This window comes from Leucopleurus acutus (genome assembly GCF_964270905.1).
Source record: "Leucopleurus acutus genome assembly, chromosome: 21".
Classification (NCBI taxonomy): domain Eukaryota; kingdom Metazoa; phylum Chordata; class Mammalia; order Artiodactyla; family Delphinidae; genus Leucopleurus; species Leucopleurus acutus.
The window spans coordinates 28,385,128-28,408,213 of NC_139163.1; the positions used below are offsets into that span (position 1 = coordinate 28,385,128).

Genomic DNA, 23,086 nt, shown 5'->3' on the forward strand with positions numbered 1-23,086 from the left:
TGAAGTCCCCACTCTCCATCCTTTCCGCCCTGTTCTCTAGGCACTCCACGAGTCTCTAGAACTAAAGGCTCATCCAGCCACAACAAGTACTCTGATGGCAGAAACAGCTATGTTCCTAGTTTGAGTAGAGCAAAGAATTCCCTCTCAAGTGGGCCACTCTGGAATGAGTGGAGTTCTAAACCTAGGATACTACTCAAAAAATGGGCTGCTGGGATTGTCAGAGTGTTAATTCTGCAAGTGTAGATTCTTCTGTACACATCTTTCCGCCTGACACATACTGACACTATGCATTTCTCCAGTGACATAATTTAATATCCTGTACATTAATTTATAAATCCTCCAGTGCCAAATCAGACTGATATGTGTAAGGGGAACTATACAATGAGGTTTTCAGATTCTAACCAACCAGTTCTGATATATTCTGAAATGCAAGTTACCGAGCAGCTTAGTTCACATGTTATGTGACCATTCCTGCACTCTAGAGCAATGTTAATTTAGATATGCACACACACCTTACACTGACAAACTGAAGCACTTCAAATACATTTTAGAAAATAGAGTAATATTCCAAGGAACTCACTTTTCGGTGAATTCACTTTACAGTGAAAGAATGCAAGCCCTTGGGATTCACTGATCTTACCCTCCAATCCAACATCTAGAAGCAGCTAGTTCTTTTCTTTTTTTTTTTTTTTTTGCGGTACGCGGGCCTCTCACTGTTGTGGCCTCTCCCATTGCGGAGCACAGGCTCCGGACGCGCAGGCTCAGCAGCCATGGCTCCCGGGCCCAGCCACTCCGCGGCACGTGGGATCTTCCCAGACCAGGGCACGAACCCGCATCCCGTGCATCGGCAGGCGGACTCTCAACCACTGCGCCACCAGGGAAGCCCTAGAAGCAGCTCGTTCTATAAGTCAGTAGAATGCCTTGTTAGGACCCAGCGTTAACTAGGGGAAAACACCAAACAAGATAGGGGTGTTGTACACAGAACTGGAATTCACTCCATACCAGCAACCAGAAATGGGGCTCTTGCTCCCTGAAGGCACAAGTGTGGGATCCGAGAGGTCAGAGTGAAAGGATCCCCTCTGCGTTTTACACACACAACAACCATCTCACAGATTTCATCTTGTGCAGTAGCACAACATATTAATCAACACCCGTGCTCTTGATCGGTATTCCTATATCACAGACAGTTCTTTTTGTTTAGTCAATTGCTGGAAAAGCTCAGGGTAGCCAGGTGTGTTACAGCTTCAGATTCAGTGGGACCATTGCTGAGTCTTTTAGTGGAAGCACTATTCTCCTGAAATATTGAAACCATAGGAGCCCAGGGTCTGTCTTGATATTAGATAACAAAAGAGTGGTATATAGCAGTAATAACACTTTCGTCCTGATTATAATTTGAATCTCCTTTCAATATTTGGGGAATTTCTCATATTATGAGTGGAAGAGACGCAGAGCCTACCTGTCGTTCTAGAAGCTCAGGTACTCCCTTTCCATGCCCCCTTTGTAGTTAACGCATGGGCACATGATCGCAAAGCCAGTAACAAGCACTCACTCTGGAACTTGAAGAAGAAACTGGTAAAGCAAAAAATCAAGACAGGAGGGAACTTCTCTGAAAGTGGATGTGGGATGCATCCAGTTTCCAAGAGCGCCAACATCTGAAATGCCAACAACATTCAGTTAAAGGTCCTGACTGTTCTGGCGTTTAGAGCTCACATCCGTGTCCTGCTGCTGTGTAACACGTTACAGCCATCTTAGCACCTTAAAACAATGCAAATCTATTCTCCTTACAGTTCTGTAGGTCAGAAGTCTGCGTAGACTTGACTGATTGCTTCACTCTGGGTCTCATGAGAAAGAAATCAAGGTGGTGTCCCGCCTAGGGCCTCATCCGGAGGCTCCGAGGGAGAATCCGGGTATGGGAATGGCTCTGCCATGCACTCTGCTGACCCTGCAGGTTTCCACGTAGACCAGGCAGGCAGAGGCTTGAACCACAGGTCATCCGAGCCTTGGCAGAATGCCTGGAATCCTCCCAGAGCAGGAGAGCACGGGAGGGTCGTAGGGAGCTTCTGTGAGGTCATCTCGCCTGGACCTGTCTCCCCATGAGACGTTTCCTCAGCACCTCCCGGGTTATGGTGAGGTTTGGGGCTTTCTTCCCTGTCCCTTGCCCCCATCAGAATAGATTTGTAGGATATAAAGCTGCTGAGCTGTCGCCTGGAATTGGATTGTCAGCAACGAGATGTTGCACAGTTGGCGTTAGAGTCACCCGGCCCCTTTTGCTTAGTGTCATCTTTCTGGTGTGTGGGACGAGACGGTGGGCAGCCGGAGCCTTTGGCTAGTCTTCCACGTGCTGCTTATGTAAGTAATAAACGGTCTGAATGCAGAAGTGGCTCACTGTAACTTTGCCAGGCGAAGCAGTCGGGTCTTGGTCTTGGCCTTGCCTTTTCTTGGGTGTGATTGATGGTCCACTTCTCAGGCTCGTCAGGTTGTTAGCAGAATTCAGTTCCCCCCATGTTTTGGCCAGCTGTCATCCGGGACCCCCTCTCAGCTCCTCAAGGACACGTGCACTCCTCACCACGTTGCTGCCTCCGATGATGTAGAGTCTTACTCGTGCTTCCAGTCTCCGTGACTCTTCCCTGTGCCGTATCTCTTCTGCCTCCAGTCAGAAAAGTTCTGTACTTCAGGGCTTATGTGATGAGATGGGACCCACCTGGATAAAATGAGGTCGTCTCTTTATCTTAAGAGTCCATTACCTTAAATACATCTGCAGAGCACCTTGTGCCATGTGAAGTAGTATATCTGTAGGTCCTGGGGACTGGGATGTGGACATCTTTGGGGTTCCATTTTGCCGACCACAATTGGCCATGATGTTGGTTTCCCAACAGACCAGATTTGTGGTGCTGTTTGGACTGTTGCCTTGGCTGTGTGGTCCACAGGCTTACTTGTCCAGCATTCTCAGCTACTCAAACTACTGGGAGTAGCTAATATTCTTATATAAATTTATTTTCTTTTTGTCAGAGTCGTTTTCTGTTTCTTGCAACTAAAACTCAAACTGATAAAGATACACGTGATCTTCAGCACTGTTGACAGGTATTGGATGAAATTTCTTGGGACTTAAAATTCTTTTCCAGATTATTGCAGCTCCTAGTCTGGCTTACAGATAACTTCTTTGCAACTCTTTGGTGGAAATAACAGCTTCCATGTCCTTTTGTTTGTTGAGACAGTTTCACTTAAGACTTGTGGTATCCATGTCTGTAACTCTAGCTTATAAAATAATTCCTGTATTCATGATTGTCTATTAGAATAGAAAATGACTGAGAAAATACATACCCAGAGACCAGCACCTTGCTTCTCAATCCCAAGGAGAATCTTCCAACCTGCTCCCGCTCCCTCAGTCCTAGCCCATCATGACTGTGCTACAGACATCACCTGGAGTTGCAGAGAACAGTCCCTCCACATCATTCAGTTAATTTCTTGGGACTATAGCTGGAAATAAGTGCTCCCCTTCCTTTAGGAGAGCACCAACGATAATCCCACAGCGCCCTGCTTCCCCGCTTATTTAAGCACCATCTGTATTCTGATCTTGTTACTGCTATCTGCACTCTCATCCTCTTCCTGTTTGGGACGTCTCATCATCTGGTACGTTCCCCATACCTCCCTGCCCCTGCAAAGCCTCTGCTGTGCACCTTGGATCCCTTTTTCTGGAAACAGTAAACCTTCCTCTAACTCTTGACCTTAACTGAAATCTCTCTCTCTCTAGAGAACTCTATTTCTCCCACATTTACTGAGTCAGAGGCCTCTTATCTCCCTCTCATCCCCGACCCTGCAGGGCAGTGGGGCAGTGTGAGTGTCCTTCCCACTGCCTCTTCCGCACCACTCCTCCCTCCTTCCGCACGATCCCAGCCCCTCTGATACTCGGGCCATCAGCACAGACCAGAGGTGCCACCCGTCCTGACTGCTGTCCCCCTACAGACCTCTTGCTCTTTCTTATTCCTTCACTGAGGTGACTCTTGTGGCCTCTGCTCAGACGCCCTCTTCTTAGCGGGGCTTCCTAGGATCACCCCACCCGAAGTCAATCTACTGCCTCCCCATTTCTCCTCTAACTTGCTCCTTTCCTTCGTAGCGTTTATATTGTAAAACTGTTTATGATTTATTTTTCATTCATTTAGTGTGTGGTTCTGTTGCTAGAATAAATCAGAGTTCTTGTCTACTTATTTCACAGTTGTATCCTCGATACCCAAAACAGTGTCTGACACTTTAAGTCAAATTGCCTACCTGAAATTGGGTTAAAATAGCTATACACAAACTTCATAGTTATGTGAAGCTCTACCTCGGTATTTTATCTGAGAAGCCAGTTTTCTATACTATTCATAGACTCATAGGCTTCCTCCTCACTCATCTGCAGTGTTTTCTCTATTACACATTACATGCTTACATAAGGTCTGTTTTATGATTTTCTGCTCTGTCGCTTAGATGCATATGCCTGATAGTTTCACCAAAGTCAATCCATTTTAATCACTGTGAATTGATAAATCTTGCAGTAAATGAGAGGGGCAAGTTATTACTTTTTCCCTTTTAAGCTTTTCATAGAAAAGCTTTTCCAGATGAACACTAGAGTTCAGATTTGGGGACACCTTCAAGGTAGAATGAAATGGAACAAATCATGAAGGAAAAAACAATCCTAAATTTGTTTATGTAAAAATATGAACTCTGTACACTGGGAAACGTCAGTAATGAACTTGGGAAAAGTATTTGCAGGATACGTAGCAGTAAATGGGTCGGGGTCAGACTGATGCTATGATTCCTCATGACGTCGGGTTGTAGCACCCCCTCCAGTGCTCTGGAGGGAACAGCCTTCTGACAAGCCACCCAACTGCCACGGCACATTCAGGAGGGGAAGGGGGTGCTCCAGACTGCCTTGCACTGGGAGAGCTGTAGGAGCCAGTCTGAAAGAGAGAATGTGAATAGTGAACATGCTTAAATGTGCCTGCAGATCTGACAGATGGACTGGACAGAAAGGGGAAAATTGTGGAGCATGTCTGGAAGGAAGTGCCAGAACCTAGAGATCAGTGGGGAGACGGGTTCCAAGGAAAGTGTGAAGGTGGCCTGGCCACCGCCTGCCACAGCACCGCCTTCACACTTGGAGTCCCTGTACTGCCTGCGAAGGGGACACCAGCCTGCAAGGTAATTGAGGAATCCAACGACCCTGGTGTGGAAAACTCTTCCAAAGAGCTGGGTGAAAACAGAGAGGAACCTGTCAGCTGGCCGGCCAGAGAGAACAGCCCCGATGTTGGCTCGGGAATATGGAGAAAAGCATCAGGCTGGGTGTCAAGGACTTGGAGACAGAAAGAGCAGCCGTCACGGAAATGTACGGATGTCTGATCTTTACGTGAGTTCCTCTCCTTCCCTAACCAGGTTCCTAAAGAATAATGTGGACCCCAGAAGTGCTTGAGTAAAGGGGGAGGCTCTGAACATTAAGACTTGTGGAATTGCAGAAAATCTGTAATCACTGGTAGGTGAGACCAGGACATCTACGGATTACCAACAAAAGAGACAAAGGGTTAATAATATCATTAATATAAAAGGTATTCCTGGACTTCCCTGGTGCTCCATTGAGTAAGACTCCGCGCTCCCAATGCAGGGGGCCCGGGTTTGATCCCTGGTCGGGGAACCAGATCCCACATGCTTGCCGCAACTAGGAAGTCCGCCTGCCGTGACTGGAGGATCCTGCGTGCCGCAACTAAGGGTCCTGCACACCACAGTGAAGATCCCGCGTGCCACGACGGAGACCTGGCCCAGCCAAAATTAATTAATTAAAGAAAAAAGATATTCCTAACACTGAAACAAAGACAAGACTGTCTTTCCAATGGAAAAAATGTCAGTGAATATCAACAGATAATTTATTAGTGAATAAAGGAAACCAGAATATGTCACCCCAAAATATGCCTCTGTGACATAAAAATTATTTTGAGCTGAAGGCAGTTAAGCAGTAGACACAGAAAAAGCTCCCCCCACTTTTTTTTTTGCCTAAAGGAAGGATATAAATTCTCCTTTACTGGACACAGACTCTTATCAGCCCAGAGGTGGCACCAGTGGACTCTTCAAACAAACCTTTGTTAAGCCCTTAGCTTCCTAGTTACGTCTCCACCGTTTACTACCTCTAGTCCAAACCCTTTTGTCTTGTCATTTCTTTGCAAATGTATTGATTCTTTGTCTAAAAGGCATAAAAGCTTCCTGCTTTGGTCACTTCTTTGGGTCCCTTCCTCTCTCCTGAAGGCTCCCTTGTGCATGTAAAAATTCAATAAAATATGTGTGCTTTTCTCTGAACATCTTTGTCAGTTTAATTTTCAGACCCAGTCAGGGGCCATAAGAAGGTTGAGGAAAAACATTTTTCTGCCCTGCATGAAGAACTGTGACTTACAGATGCACGTGTACAAACCTTCCATTTAAAAATGAAACAAGAAATAAAAATCAAAATGATAAGATACAATAAATTATCAACTGAACAGACACATGAAAAATGTTAACTACAACAATGTGGGTGGAAGAGAGAAGACCCAGGAGCTCCAGTGGGAATATAAATGACAGAGCTTTCTAAGAAAAGGTTTGACAATAAATAGCAAACATTTGAAAAATGCTCGTGTTTGACATAGTAATTTCATTTTTTAGGATTCAGTCCAAGGAAGTCACTCGAGTAGGGGACAGATATATGCAAAGATAGTTATTGCAGCATTTTTATAATGAAAAACATCGAAAACCTAAATACCTAGGAAGTGGCTAAATAATTAATATAATACGTGTTACACAGTCATTGAAACATGTTTTAAAGTAATTTCAGTGACATGGAAAATACTCACTATCTAATGTACAGTTGAAGGAGAAAAAATAAAAAGATGCACAACTGTATATAGTATGATTATCTATGAGCCATAAAATCACTGAACTGTATCACAGGCATCACCCAGGCCCCTGCAGTCACTTTATGGATAAAGAAGTGTAGGTTCAAAAAAAGAAATTAAGAATCAAAGAGGATAAATGACTTCCCCAAAGTCACAGAGTTAGCCAGGAGCAGACCAGGATCAGAATTCTAGCCCTAATTTCGGAAACTCCCCATTATAGTTCCTGGAGTTCGATCACATAAATTTCCTGACTCATGCCATGAGTTTTTAGGGGTTTCCAACCTCCCACCTGCATCAGCACATTTCTGTCTTTTCATCAGCATTACCCTTATCAACCTGTTAGGACTCGAGTACTTCAAACTCTCTTGTCTCCAAATCCATAGCTGACAGAGTACAGGGAGTTCTTTTTTAACTGCTTTGCATCCTCTCTTCTCTAAATTTTTTTGTTCTTGTCTGTACCACATCATCAATAATTACGCATTCCTGTGGGAAAAGGCCTTCTCAAGTCCACAAATTTGAAAATACCACCGTTATCTATCATTCTCTCCATAAAATGCCATCATGTATAACTTAAAATTTGAAGTGACTCCCTTAGACAATTAATGATTCTATAACTTCAGTACTCAAGTCCTTTATACAGCTATGCAAATTAATCCTGGTGGAAGCAATTGCAAAATAGTTTCACTGATGGCCTACTCTTGTCTCTCTGTGGAATACATCATAGTTCCGAGTTGAACTCACCATTTGACTCCTTAATATTATTTTCTGGCTGAGAAACATAACCCTTGGAGCAGCTTAACTTTTAGCCCAAACTTAGTTGATTGTCTCTCAAGGTAGTTTTTCAAAAGATCTAAAATGGTCGGGTTTTTTTGGTCTCGTTTTACTTTTGTTTGTTTGTTTGTTTTTGTTTTACTTTTTAAACTTAATCATGAGCTGTAGTGAATAGGTAGGGCCAAGCAGACAACAGAGTTGAGTCAAAGATTAGATACAGGGGAGCCTAGTAAGCTCACCCACCAAGAGACTTGGCATTTTAGCCAATTCTAGATTGTCAAGTTCAAATTCACGAGGCCTGCAAAATTACTGGTGACTACTGCATGTTCCCCAATAATTGAAATCTTAAATATTATTCACAAAGGCCAAGAATCCATTGTTTTGTTTTCTTATGGTTCTTGATTCCCAGCAAGATACTTTATCTATAGTCTTTTTAAGTTATTGTTATCTAGGACCATCTTATTCCCCTTCCAAGTAGCTTAGATAGAAGTCAGTGTCTTTGGGATCTCACCATTTTCCAGCCTCTCCATTACAGTAGTCCTGGGTGATGGGTATTCTGATACCTCATTTACTCAAGGATGTCAGTTACCTTGTCTGAGATCATAGACCTAGTCAGGGGTAGAAGCCCCGACCTTTAGGTCCCAAAGCATGTGTTCTTTCCTTTAAACTATGTCTCCTCTTAATTTCAGTGCTTGATTCTATAAAAGAGAAATGAGATTTGCAGATAAGTTTCTAAAAAAGAGGTCAGCGGGTAAGGGGGGATTCATCATTTTTAAAGCATCCCAGATGATGATAATATGCAGACAGAGCTGAGAACCAAGCTTCCGAGTGGTCTGGGTCCGCTTACCTTGTTTCTGCTCCCTCTCGCCTCTGCGTACATGTTCATTCTTGCATTTCATGACATGTTCTCATCTGTTTCCTTCATCCTCTAAGTTCTTCCCGCTCCTGCTTAAAAATCTTATCCGGTCTCATGTCCCTCTTTAGGGCTGCACCTCCGAGGTTCTAATTAAGTACTAAAAGCCTCTTCATAGTTTCTCACTGTTTTTTCCTTTGCTGCACAGCAATCTCCTCCACTAAACTCATCTTTTTTTTTTTTTTTTTTTTTTTTTTTTTTTTGGCTGTACGCGGGCCTCTCACTGCTGTGGCCTCTCCTGTCGCGGAGCACAGGCTCCGGACGCGCAGGCCCAGCGGCCATGGCTCACGGGAGCAGCCGCTCCGCGGCATGTGGGATCCTCCCGGACCAGGGCACGGACCCGTGTCCCCTGCATCGGCAGGCAGACTCTCAACCACTGCGCCACCACGGAAGCCTAAACTCATCTTTTGAAGTGTGAACAGTTTCTGCAAGATGCAGTGGAGGAGACAAAAGAAGATCTGTAAATCTCAGCTGATTTTTTTTTTTCATTTATCAAAATGAAATGAATACGCAAGAAGTAAGTGCCTACTGCTAGCCTGACCCTAAACAAGGAACTTGCACCTTCAAAGTATATAATTCCAGCTACAAGCTTCAAGTACTCAATGGCAGGTGATGTATTGTAGGTTTATATGCCCTGCCCGGTACATTTCAGCGCACTGGGGCTTTTTCCCTGTTCTGAACAGTTTCCAGCGTTGAGACCTCAAATTGAATTATTTCTACGTGACCTGGGCCAGCCGCCCAGCGTCCTCTCCTTCCTGTCTCCCAGGAGGTGGCCATGCCATTAAAGCATCACACCATCCTAGTCTGACTTCTCCTTAGAAGAGCTGTCCTCCGTGCAGGCTGCAAAATGCTGCTAATCAGGTGTGACTGGCCTCTCCCTTTCAGTGTGCCTTACGTTCCCTTTTTTCCACCCCCCATCCACTTCTTTCCTCCTTAGACTGAAGAGCTCCCCTTAGATACAACATGATTTAGAAATCAGAGCGGTGGAGGCAGTCAGGATAGTTACATATTACATAAGGCCATTAAAGATCCTTTATTCACATCGAGTGCCCGTTTGTAGTGAACGGTGAGGCCGGGGTGGGGTGGGGGGAGGAGGTTTTAACCTCTCTGCAGGGAAGCAGCCTCAGAAGCTGAAGATTTCCCCGCCCAGGATAAAGGCAGCAGCCTGTATGTAACAGACCAGTCTGTAAGGCAGCGTTGCTTAACAGTGATGCAGAGGGGGGAAATGTTTGCTCAATCTTCTTAGGGTCCCTGGCTTGTTCTGAAAATTAAACTGACAAAGACAGAGAAAAGCATACAAATTTCATTGAATTTCTACATGTAGATGAGAGAGTCTTCACAAGAAAATGAAGACCAAGAAAGTGACCAGAGCCAGAAGTTTTTATACCTTTTCGACAAGGAAATAGTAAATTTGTGAAGAATTGGAAAGACAAAGGGGTTTGGGCCAGGGGTAGTTAATGGTGAAGGAGTAACTAGGAAGGTGAAGGTTAGTTTAGTAAGGTTTGCTTATACAGGCTGCTTGGCCCTAAATTTTCTATCTCTGGTGTTAAGAAAGTCTTCTTTCTGCCCTGTACAGGGAGGGTAGCTTTCACAGGGGAGTTTTATGACCTGTTTCAGGGAAGAAGGGTGACAAGGCAGGGAAGAGTGACCTTCTTGCTTCTGCCTGTTTTTTATAAATTCCTTAAGATATTTAATACGCTAAGCTGCCATATTTGGGGGTGACCTGTCTTGAACCCTATCAGTGAGAACACTGATTCTGGAGTCAGCTGGACTGGGGACTGGGCTTTGAATCAACATCACCACTTGTTAGCTTCGAGACCTTGGGCAAATTGCTGAATTTCTCTGGACTTCAAATCTTTCATCTCTAAAGTAGGGGAATTTATATTTATCATACACAGTTGTGATGCTTTAGTGAGACAGTCTGCATAAAGTGTTTAATATGGAGCCTATGTTCAGAAAATGACAGCTATTATTATTGAGTGTCCAAAGTGCTGTCCCACTGAGGGCTTAATTCTTTAAATTTACAAGGTGCTTTTTGTCATAGTACCTAACGTGACCCTCATGCAATCTATGAGAGAGACATTTCCAAGGTAGGTATTTTATCTCCTAGGAGACTTTTTTCCCCCAGATCTTGTAAGTAGCAAAGTTAAGACTCAAAGCCATCACTTGAGGGTCCAGGGCACTGACCCCTGGCCACAAAGTACCTCTTGACTCTCCAGGGGAAGAGCCAGCATCTGCAGAGACTGTGATTCCCCTGTGACTAATGAGTTTCTAAATGATGTGCAGTGGTGTGTTGTGGTTGTTTTCATTCCATCTGCTTGATTCAACCAGGCAGCATTAAAGCTGAGAACTCCGGCTCTCAACATGCTGTCAATTTGTTTAATGATTATTCTAGGAGCAGGTGATTTCTATTAGACGGCAAGTGACAGATTGCCTATTAGGAAGAAGTGCATGTTTTTCAAACTAGGGACCCTCAGCACTCAGGGAAGCAGAGCTGGCTGTTGCCAACCTGCAGCTCAGTAGCCAGGTTAATGATGTGATTATCTGAGTGTTATTTGGCCAGGCTGGGGTACTAGACTCTGAGCATCCCTATTGCCAACTGCTGTTTCACTCCAGAAGCAGGTGGGAGACGTAGCATGAGGAAGAATAACAACCAGTGTGTGGCAGGTTTAGAAAAAATCTGGAAACCAAAAGGGCTCCCAGAAATTTATTTGCTGGTTAGAGAAGGGATTAGGGGAGGACTCACAAAGCCAAGGGAGAGAGTCCTGGACCATCTTTCTTACAGCACCACTGACTTTCTAGGGGACACTTGTTGAATTTCTTCTACCTTTCTGTGCTTTGTTTTGTATCATCTCATTAAATGGGGACATTTTTAAAGATTCCCCGATTTCTTGATTTTTGGGGTGGACCTGGATTGTCTGTGATTGAGATCACTCTCATAAAATGGTCTTTGCAGCAAGGAAAGCCCAAGCAGAAGACAGCATTTTGAGCGGAGATGCAATACAATGATTTACTGTTTGGGTTCTTTCATTGTATTTTCTAATCCAAGGATGGTGCTTCAGGGCAAGGATTAACTTTGCAAACATAAGTAACAACTCTCTGTTGTATGAAAGTCCAGAGAGGAAAGATACCCAGAGCAACCTTTCCCAGACTACTGAGATTCCTGTGCACAGCCCCAAACATCTGTCCCTCCTCCAGCTTCCAGGAGCTGAGCCGAGACATTTGCAGACAGAGAGAGAGAGAGAGAGGCTCTCCTTTACCCCCTGTTTCTCAGGACTCCATTTCTTCCCCCTACTCAGAGCAGGAAACTGCAAAGGTGTGATTTTAGAAGGTTTTATTCGTATGTGTCCCAAGGCAAAAAAAAAAAAAAAGCCTAACTTTTCCTTTAAAAAAAAAGGATAGGAGTGCGGGGGCGGGGACCTTCAAGGCCAAAGTTAGTCAGTGTTGCCCCCTAGTGGCAAGATTTCCAAAGAGCAACCTTTGCTTTGGTGAGTACAGTAGTCCCTGGGGTCCCACGAATGTTGGTTCCAGGACCGCCTCATACCAGGATCCCCGGATGCTTGAGTCTCGTATAAAATGGTGTGATAAAGTTGCCCTCCATAGCCGCCGAGTTCCACACCTGCAGACATGGAGGGCTGACTCTAAGTGCAGTGACACTTGTCACTGGCCCTTGGCACTGGTGATTATAGACAGTATAAATGAGGAGGGGGAGGGGTCTTGCTCAGCGATGGCCGTTCCATGGAGTTTGGCTTTTCTCAACCAGCAAATAAAATCTTGCCACCAAATTGCTTTCTCCTTTCACTGCCTCTTGGCCAGAAAGGACGTGACCCATATCCCTTTTGTAGCACTCTTCCCGTGCCTCACCCCCCTGCCCAACCAGCAGTCAGTTCAGTGCTTGTTAGAAGTGAGATCAAAAGGTGTTTTAAAATACTCAGGAGGCCCAGAGATTTTCCCGAAGAAGCTGACCATTAGTGCTTGATAACTACTCACCATCCTAGGGTTATCTTTTTCCTCCAAAACGCTGTGCATTTGGATGGGCGGGGGGCTCTGCTTTCACAAATTGAAGCATCTCTTCCTCTGCCTTGATTTCGGTTTCCTCATTTAAAAACAAAATAAGTAGAACTTGGGGAATGAACAGATTTAATGCTCAGTAATTCTTGTACCTCAGTGCTTATCTACATAGTTTTTACATATTCCGAAAGGCCCTTACTTCAAGGACATACTGAAAGAAGAAAATAAGTGTATTAATGCAGTAGCTACGTTGAAACTCTGTATCAAGGGTATTGCTTATAGAGGCAGTTTTTCGACAAATGCAATGAAAATCACAATGCTGATGAAGAAAGTCAGAAATACTAATAAAGAAGGCAACATTACCCTTTGATGGGAGAAATAAGAGAGCTACGCGAATAAGCCGAGCTCTGTTTTAGCAGATGTTAACCAGTCTCAGAGCATTCCATTTGCTTCATGCATGCATATCACTTGTTCGGATTTTCTTTAAAAATACGTAGATAAAAAGAAATTTGGTTTCTAGGAAGTTATTTTGTGTCTCTAGAGATTTCATTTCTCTCCTGACATAATTGGAAGACTGCTGGGTTGTTCCCGACACCAAAGATGGAGCTAAAATCCAGTCCTTGCATCTCCTGCCAGAACTCGCAAGGAGACGGGTATTTGGAGAGGGGTGTTTGGGTTAGCGTGCCAATTAAACGCGAGCTGATACAGAAAAGATGGCTTTCATCTCCTCTGCTGTCGGTGACAGCTCAGTTTTTCAATCTAATCTCCAAGTTGGATATGATTGCCTGGAGACTCCGACACACAGTTTGTTGAAATTGGGATTTTGGAAACACACTCACACAGCACCCAGGGGAATCATGCAACCAGCTGCTGGGACAATGCTTGGTGATCCACCTTAGCTTGTCCATGGTAGACCAGTAGTTCCAAACAGGAGCAGTAGATAGAATGGGCAGAGCAGTGGCCTTGTGATCCCTGCATTGGAACCACGGCCAGAATCGCTGGTTGGAGCTGCCAACATGAACCTCCCCGTTGTTGCTCTCACACCACTCTTGCTGGTGGGCATTAAGCATTCCATTGAAATCACCAGCTTCATGTTCAGCTGGGCTGATTGCTGAAGAAGCTGATTGCATTATTCATTCTCGTGAAAAGATTTTTCGGACTCTCAAGGATCCATAGAGATTATATTGAAAAAAAAAAAAAAAAAACCCAAACTCCAGAGTTATCAACAGTCTAATTTATCCTTCTATTCTTTCAAAAGGGACAGAGTCACAGAGGATACATAGAGAAAGCCTGAACAGAAAATGGATTTTCGGTGAGTTTAGAAGCCCTGTATTTTGTACACTTTGTTTCTTGGTTTTTGTTTTTCATTTCTCCTTTCTACTTCTTTTCCGGACAATTCTTCCATCTTCTTAAAAACAACAACAAAACCAGAACCAACCAACCAAACAAAACCCTGCTGGTTGCTTATTTCCCTATGAAATACTTCCATCTACTGGCCAAATGGAGAAGGCTCATGTCTCAACTTTTTTGTTCCACTTGTACGAGGATTTATGAAGACCACCCTCCAAACATCTAGTACAGTAATCAGAAATCACAAATCATAAAATTAAGGAGGTTGAGGAAATTCTTCACTTTGAACCTAGCAATTCAGCCAAGTAAACCCCCATGTATTTGACACACATATGCAGTTTGCAATCACCCAGAATGACGTATAACTCTGCAGTATCACGGAAAGCAAATTAGTGAGAAGAAGGGCTGAGAGGCCAGGCAGAGAGATGGGAAGAGATGGCGTCTCTGGCAAAGCAGTTAGCATCTTTCTAATCAGATCACAAGGAACGAGGCTCTGGGTTCAGAGATGGAATCAGAGATTATGGTCTAGGTAACCATGATTCCTCTATGAAGAAAAGTAATTCCGTGAGAGCTGAAGAGAAAGAAAGTTGTGTTCCAAGTTAACTTATCAGAGGGGACACCCTTTCAATAGAAAACCCTCAGAAATGATGCTTTTTCCTTCTTGTTCTTTTTTTTTTTTTAACATTTCCTACCTGTGCTTCATTTATTGTATTTTGCATCTGGAAGTTTGCACCTCTTAATCTCTCTCACCTATTTCTCTTTTCCCCCATCACATCCTCTTTATCCATTCATCTGTTGATGGGCACTTAGGTCGCTTCCATATCTTGGCTATTGTAAATAATGCTGCAATGAACATAGGTGTGTGTGTACCTTTTCAAATGAGTGTTTTTTCGTTTCCTTTGGCTAAAATACCCAGGAGTGGAATCGCTGGATCATGTGATAATTCTATTTTTAGTTTTTTGAGGTGTCTCCATACCGTTTTCCGTAATGGCTGAACCAGTTTACATTTCCACCAACAGTGCACAAGGGTTTCCTTTTCTCCACATCCTTCCTGCTTCTTTTCGATGACAGCCATTCTGACGTGTGTGAGGTCATATCTCACTGTGGTCTTGATTTGCATTTCCCTGATGATTAGTGATGTTGAGCATCTCTTCATGTGTTTCTTGGCCATCTGTATGTCTTCTTTGGAAAAAAATACCTATTAAGATCCTTCGCCCATTTTTTAATTGGGTTGTTTGGGGTTTTTGGATGTTGAGTTGTATGAGTTTCTTGTTCATTTTTTAAAAAGAATCCATATGGGAGATGGAGTCAGACACTGGAATGTGGAAAGGTGTTTACCGTCTATTAGAGAACTAATCTGGGCTTATAGAATCAGAGATTCATAATGTGTCAAAGCTGGTAGGAATCTTAAACACCAGAACAGCCTCCTCGTTTTACTGATGAGAGAATTAGGATTGGAGGAGCATAAGAATCCTGTGGAAAGACTTCTATTTCAGAAGTAAACCAACAAATTCAACAAAAGGTAAAAACAAAACTCAAAGTTTCTGTATGGATTTTAAATACAAGTATATTGTTTATAATACCAGCCTCTCCAGAGCCGATAATTTCTAAAAAACAAACCCATATGCTCACCAAAATAGCATGGACGTTCTTCTGGGCTAGAATAACTACCACAGTGGACCATCTTTGGTGCTTTGTCCACTTAGAATAAATGGGGAATGACAGAGTGAAGAAAAAAGTACGGTGCCTTTTTTAAGTACGGTGAGTTTCAGTAGATCACGGGTCTAAATAGAACCTGGACTAAATCATATTCCCTCAAAAGAAATCTCTCTTTAAAATGGGTTCATCTACTATCTCTCCTATTCTGTGCAACTTTAAGGAGAGGAATTAAACCCAAATTGAAAACTGAAGAAGGTGAAAGGTAAAGATCTGGTGCCTAAAATAGCTTCATGGAAATACCTTGAGAGGCAGTGCGGCATTTCCAGAGTGATAGACATATTAAGTCAACAAGAAGATGCTTACCTCAGACGCAGCTTCCACTGTGATATGAGTGTCCTGGGGAGGTAAAACCATCTTCATCCTTGACTTGAGACCTGCTTTTGTCATTGACTCGCTGCCTGAACTGAGGCCTCCCTCGTATGTCTTCCCCAGTGTGTTTGACCAGTGGTGTAGATGTCCCTTGGGGTATGAAGTAAACCCCTGCTTTTTGAAATAGAAGAAGGTAGGGTTAAACCATTAACTAGGATGGATGGTTTTAGGCCGTTAAAAGATACCATTACCACATTACTCATTACTTTCCGAAGCATTCAAAACACACACATTCATGAGTGCTACTCTGTACACTTTAAAAATGAAGTTCTTACTTTCTCAGATACGGCACGTTTCTTGAAGAGAGCAAATTTTTGAAATGAAACATTTATTTAATCTCATTATAAAGTATAATTTTTCCAGAACATCTGAGTGCCCAGAGGTAAATTACAGAGATGTGTACAAAATGAAGCTGTTTTTCTAATCAAATCACTGGCATGTTAAAAAATTCATCTGAACTGGAAAATAAATAAATAAAAAGTTCATCAGTAGCAGAGTCTTCATTCCTTAAGCCTAGTCTTAAAGGCACAGCAGTGAAAGGCCCCAGTGACCACTGGGAAGTACCAGCCAGAGGGCGGGGCCAGCCTTGACGCCGCCTCCTCCCCACGTGCAGACCTGACCCCCTGGACGGACTTCACTCACACCTGCCCACTCGACTCCACCCAGCAGCACCTGGGTCTCGCCTGGACTAGCCTCCACTCACTCTGACCAGTGTCTTCTCTGTATGGAAGCCAGGACCGTCCTTTCAATCACTTAGCTCCCTTCTTTAAAGTCCTTCAGCTGTTTCCTCTTAAGATAACATTTTTTGTTTGTTCCTATTTCTTTTTATCTTAAACTGGAACACAAAGGTTCCCTTCTGACACTGCCAGCCTTCTCTTGGGCCACTGCTTTCCAGCCAACCAGCATCTCCAGCAGTGCCATTTCCCTTCCCACCTTCACCCACGAGAATCCCCCAGCCTCACAAGGTTTGTCCCAGCTTCCCGAAGCCCACCGGGGCTCCGGGCCCGGGTAGCTTCTCACGCTTCAGACCCCAGCTTCAAACACGACATACTTGAGGCAGCCTCCTCGCCACCTCTAGGGATCCTCACCTGGGTGAGGGTCCTCCTTCCACTACTTGGCTTCTTCCCCAGACACTTTGCAAGTTTCTAATTGTAAACGTCTTCCTCCAGTAACTATATCCCCTGGGAGGGGATGAACTGTGCTTCCAGTGCTTGGAACATAGTAGTTGCTCAGTGCAGGTGCACACATGTGCACAGACACACACATCATGTCACCGTGTACACCCACACATATACACGCCACGCACCACGCCCTGTGCACATACACGCTGCTGACGGTACTTCCTTCGGAGGACAGTTTGTAGTGAGACGTGGGAAATATGGAGTAGAAAAGTGTGATTAACTTAAGATCCATGTATCAATAGATTCAGTATTTCATCCACCTAACAAATATTTTGAAAGACCTATGATTTATTCATTCAGTCACCAGTTATTTACTAAGTTCATGTGATTTGCCTGGTATGTGCTGGGTGTATGGTTGGACACAGGGTACTTGGTGAAGAAGACAAGAGTTAGGATCCCCAAACTTGTGGAGCTTATGGTCTGGCGAGGGAAGATAGAAAATAAACCAGGCAACGAGGAAATAACAGAACTATAAGTGTTATGACGTGCTAAGGAGGACGGGGTTGGGATGCCATAACAGAATCCTGGGGCACGGGGCTGGGCCCTCCTTTTTGTAGGATGGTCAGGAGGTCGTGAATGGGCATTCAAATGAAGACTTGAGAATAGCAGCTGCTAGAGATGGGAGCGGGTGATCCAGGCGGAGAGAACGGTGTGCTGTAAAGGCTGGAAAAGGCAAAGCCTGCGTGTTCTTGTAGCTAAGGGGAAGCAGTGCGGCTGGAGCACAGTGTGGATGAGGCAGCATCCACAATGTGAATGGGGTGCAGGGTGATCAACTCGCCCAATTTGTCCAGGACTGAGGTGTCTCCCAGGGTGTTGGATTTTCACTACTGAACCTGAGACAGTCCTGGGGAAACGGGGATGGGTGCACAGCCTAGGTTCAGATGAATTTGGAGACTGATTTGAAACCATCCACACATTTTCTGACTCACCACAGAAGCTAATAATATTATCACAATAAAAGAACATTAGAGAAACAAACTACCTGTCTGTTTAAATTGAATTAAATATTTTTCTGTTCTCATAGGTCGGTTTCCAGGAAAAGGGGAAAAGGTGCCTAGACAGCATCTTGGAAAGAATTTGTAATACTTTGACAATATTCAATCACCAAAGTTAGGAAGTGAGAAAATTTCATTGATGGTGACAGCTATTGTGACTAAAGTCAATGATGTGAATGAGCTTTGACTTGGAAACTGTGATCTTATTTTCCAAATACCTGTAGGCGTATAGTGTGTATGTGATATAAACAAATAAATCCCTCCCTTTCTCCCTCCGTCCCTTCCTTCCTCCCTTCCCTTCCCCACCCTTCCCTTCCTTCCTTTATCCTCCTGTCTCTTCCTTTCTTTATGATCAATGCCATTCAGAAAAAGAACTCTAATAGCTAACAGTACCTTTTCTTGTATTGAGTTTTATACTTTTCTAAATATGATCCCACTACCTTATTGAGCCTCAATGATTCTATCAAGTCTGTATTATCATAAAATAAGACTATGAAAAATTAAAGTGACTTCGTAGGCACCACACAGTAACTTAACAGAAGATAGCTTAATGACGGCATTTTGTGAAAATTACAGGTAAACTTAAAGGAAGGAAATATACCTGTGGTAGCATTTCTAGGAAATGCTATCGTTACGTCTGCCACTGGTAGCAGAGTCATGACAGACCCCAAAGGACAACAACATTTCTCCTGGGTCTCATCAGCTCATGTCAGGTCATCTTCACAATAACTAAGAGGAACTAGCCCCTCCCTCGGGCACTGACATTTGCCTGCCACTCGTGCACACTGAAAGGCGTGACATTTCTTACATCTTTGAAAACATCAGAGGAAATAAAAGCTATTGCTCTCATTTTGAACTTTACCTCCGCTGGACTAAAGGGTTTGCTGACAGGGTGGGGATAAAAGCAAGAAAGGGGAGGATCCCATGAGGAAGAGATAAGGGGAACAGATTCCTGAGCTCAAAAGCAACCAGCCAACGTTCGCCCGGGTGAAATTGCTTCCTGCAGCTCCTGCAGTCTGTACCATGCCTTTCTGACTGAGAGGATATGCAAAACTCCTGAAGTGCTTTTCTCATCCGTCCTTCTGTGGTTACTGAGAATGTGGCATCACTTAGAAGAATCAGCACGTGGACACACGTGCGGTTGGAAGTCATTTCACTCAAAAAGAGTTGTGCTGAAGTTGTTTGCACAAACCAAATAGATGACCCTTTGACCATGGCCACAAAGGATACAGTTTCCGCAGGGTCGTGGAGAAAGTCAGTAACAGCATCCAATCTAGAGTTCTGGTCTTCGAAGACCTATGTCGTGGACCTTCTGCCGTTCATTCGTTTGCGTCCTGTGAGTTGGCACCTCGGTTGTTACTGGACCCTCTCGCTGTTACTGCACGGGTCTTAGGACTCTGGTACACCGAAGTCCAATTCCTGGAATCATTACCATGTGATCATGACATCATAGAAGAAGCAGCCCAACAGTTCTGTCTCCTGTTGTGTCTTACCAAGTCAGAGGACCATAGTGGGGAAGCCCTGGGGAAAATGTCTTGTACAGCTGAGATCCAAGCAGCGTTTATTCTTTCCTCCCTTGTGACCTTCTTCAGTGGACTCCTCATCTTATTATTATCCAGGCTAATCTGGAGGAGCATTAAAAAATGGCAAAAGAGCGAGGGAAAAGGAATTTTCTCGGTCAGTTCCCCTGTATGAAGATCAGAGACAGGTTTGGCATGCGTTTGTGTTCAGAAGACCGTGGAGGCTTCACTCCGTTTTCCCGGGTTAACAGCCGGCTCTGATGCGGTGACTTAGAAACGGGTCCATCCTGCTCAGGGGTGGAAAACAGGACCCCAGGCCGCCATGCCAAAGGGTGCAGCTACAGGGCCAGGCCTCCTCTCCCACCACTGGGAGAAGCAATGCCTTGTGTGGATGCTGATGCATGTGAGCTCTGGAAGCAGATGTCATTGTTTTGAACAAAACACCCGCTAACGTGAGGTCTATGCCTCTATTTCAAATTTTAAAATGACAGTTGTGTTAGGTACCATGAGGAAGGCAGAAAGGAACGTCAGTGTCAACCTCACCTTCATGAATCATTCACGCAGGATGCTCATATACTCACAAGTATACACTGCCTTTTATACACGTTAATACAACACACGGAGTTGAGCACACATGCCGAAACCCACGCATACGTGCACACGCCACCCAGCCACAAACTCAGGGACGCTTTTTTACACCCAAACAAGCTTTGCAAGGGTGGGCACTATTGAATAACAACTGGAAAATGATGATGGTAAGAATAATGGTATCCTATCCAGATAAGACTCTGCTTAAGGAATAAAAACGCTCAAATGTTACATAATGGCTGTTCTGGTACCAATGGTTGAAAGCAAAGATCTGTTCACAGTTTTTCTTTCCCCAATTTTATTTTTCTGATTTCCATAACAGAACACATCAACTGTGTTTTGTAATTAATACTGAAAAGTTGCTTGAAACATTGCCTCTTGATGCTAAACATTGACGTAAAATAAAAGAATTTATAACTCGGTAACTTTTTAAGGTCATTGCCAGTGTCATCATATGAAATTCAGGTGTCTGCATTCTAGAAGTGCCTAATGTGGAATTCTATAGATTTGGTCGCTCAGTGAGTTTATGCTGTTACTAATTATTTCTAGAGTAAAGGCAGTTAGCAGCGGCATAGCGATTGGGGAATGAATCCTGGGGTTCTGATTTCTTAACAGCACTGACGGTGCGTGAATGGGTACTGGATGTGGTGACTATGCCTTCTGCCTGTTTTTTTCAGTGCACAACTGAATTGGTAGAATTGTTTAATCTCCTTTGACTTCTGCTCCAGGAAATGTATCTTCTTCCCCATTATATTCATTTTTGTGTGGTTACAAAAATGTGAGAACGCATTTGTCCATAAACATTTGCTGTATTTTTCATTTCATTCTTTTGATATAATTTATGTCTGCCCTCCAGTCCAGAGGTACCTTTTCATTTCGAATAGGAAGCAGATGTTATAAAATGTTAATAAGCAGGGTCTGAGCAACCAGAAGACTATACTGTTCTGCTTTTAAATCTTGACGAGAGAGTTTCATAATAGTTGAGTGACTTCTTAATAATTTACCATATCTAATTAAATTGAGAGTGTTGTATTTTTCTCTAAGCCTTTGGGAAAGTTGGCCTAATGCAAAATTGTCACAAATCTAAGTACTGTGGAAAGTTCTTTTAAAAATTATTTGGAGGGCTTCCCTGGTGGCGCAGTGGTTGAGAGTCTGTCTGCCGATACAGGGGACATGGGTTCGTGCCCCGGTCCTGGAAGATCCCACATGCTGCGGAGAGGCTGGGCCCGTGAGCCATGGCCGCTGAGCCTGCGCGTCTGGAGCCTGTGCTCCACAACGGGAGAGGCCACAACAGTGAGAGGCCCGCATACCGCAAAAAAAAAAATTATTTGGAGAGTCATAATTTTCTCCTTAAATGTGCATTTTAAAAGATATACTACATTCATAAGTATGATTTTGTTATAGGGCCAGTTTGTTTTGCCACAAAAGGCACCTCAATTTTATAATGGAATTCAAATGAGTGTTCCATATTCATGCCATTGAATATTTTTTAAAAAAATCAATGTCCAGACCACTTCCCAGGCATGCACAGGATGAGTCATAAGTATTAGTGGCAATCATTGATCAAGATATAAACTCTATCAAATAACCATTCAATGAGACTTCTCTTCTTAGCATTCAGAAAATACGAATAGAAAAATTAAATCATTTCAAAAACTTGGCTCCACATAAAATGAGCTTTTCTAAAAGTCAGAGAGGTCTTAGTCTGCATGGTGTGGTCAATCCCGGTTCACTTGTGTCTTTTTCAGGGGTAGTTCAAGACTGTCAGCAGACACAGAGGCCAGTTCAGACTCCAGACTGTCCTCATTGCCTGCCCCCCGGCAGGTCATTTAATTTCTCTGTACCTCGGTTTCCTTATCAATAGAAAATGGATTTAATCAGACTTACCTTGGCTACCTCATAGGATTATTATAAATTTCAGACAGTGGTCCCTTTGTGGTTGCAGGACACACCCCCCAAACCTGAGGATACTCGAGTCCCTTATATAAATAGCATAGCATAGTACTTGCATATAACTTGTGCACATACTCCAGTACACTTCAGATCATTTCTAGATTAGTTATAATACCTAATACAATGTAAATGCTGTGCAAATAGTTGTAAATATAATGCAAATGCTATGTAAATAGTTGTCAGCACCCCATAAATTCAAGCTTTGTTTTCTGGAACTTTCTGAAATTTCTTTTTTTAAATATTTTCTGTCCGACGCTGGTTGAATATGCAGTTGCAGAACCCACGGATACAGAGCGGGGATTGTATAACAAGTAAAAATAGTTTGTAAAGTTGAGGAAGGATCATAATTTCAACAGGATGTGATACCAAATAAGGAATAAAATCAACATAAAATGGCAAAAAGTTTCCTTCTTCTTTCTCACTCAAAAAAGCAAATACTTAAGTATCGCCTGGAAATCCATTTGTAGTTTTTTTTCTTTGTCTGTGTATCTTGACAGAAAAGGATAAGACACTCATTCCCAGAACAGAGAGAAGCACACTGTTCCCGACCTTGATCATAACAGTAGTGTCAGTGTGAAGGGTCTGGGGCTGAGAGTATGTGAGATGGGCATGGTGAAGACTGCAGAATTCAGAATGAAAATACTGCCGAAGCGCAGTAAAATACAAACCCAGGAAAATTCATCGTGTGAAGTAGGGAATAAGTGAGTCCAGGGTTCCCGGCGTTGGACAAGGTGTAGTGCGTTCCGGCTGATGCTCCAGCAGGAGACGCCATCAACACACATAAAACAGATGACCTTCCCTGAGACCCAGCTCACTCTCGATTTCT

General features: G+C 43.6%; 1 protein-coding gene across 1 annotated transcript in view; it reads left to right on the forward strand.

Annotated features, from left to right (window-relative positions):
- Window positions 1–19,729: 19,729 nt before the first annotated feature.
- KCNU1 (potassium calcium-activated channel subfamily U member 1) overlaps window positions 19,730–23,086 on the forward strand; it is a gene marked incomplete at both ends in the record, with an annotated part of 144,102 nt that continues 140,745 nt past the window's right edge. The window contains one exon of the mRNA XM_082863614.1: window positions 19,730–19,876. Coding sequence (XP_082719740.1) covers window positions 19,730–19,876 — 147 coding nt within the window. The remainder of the gene's footprint in view (window positions 19,877–23,086) is intronic.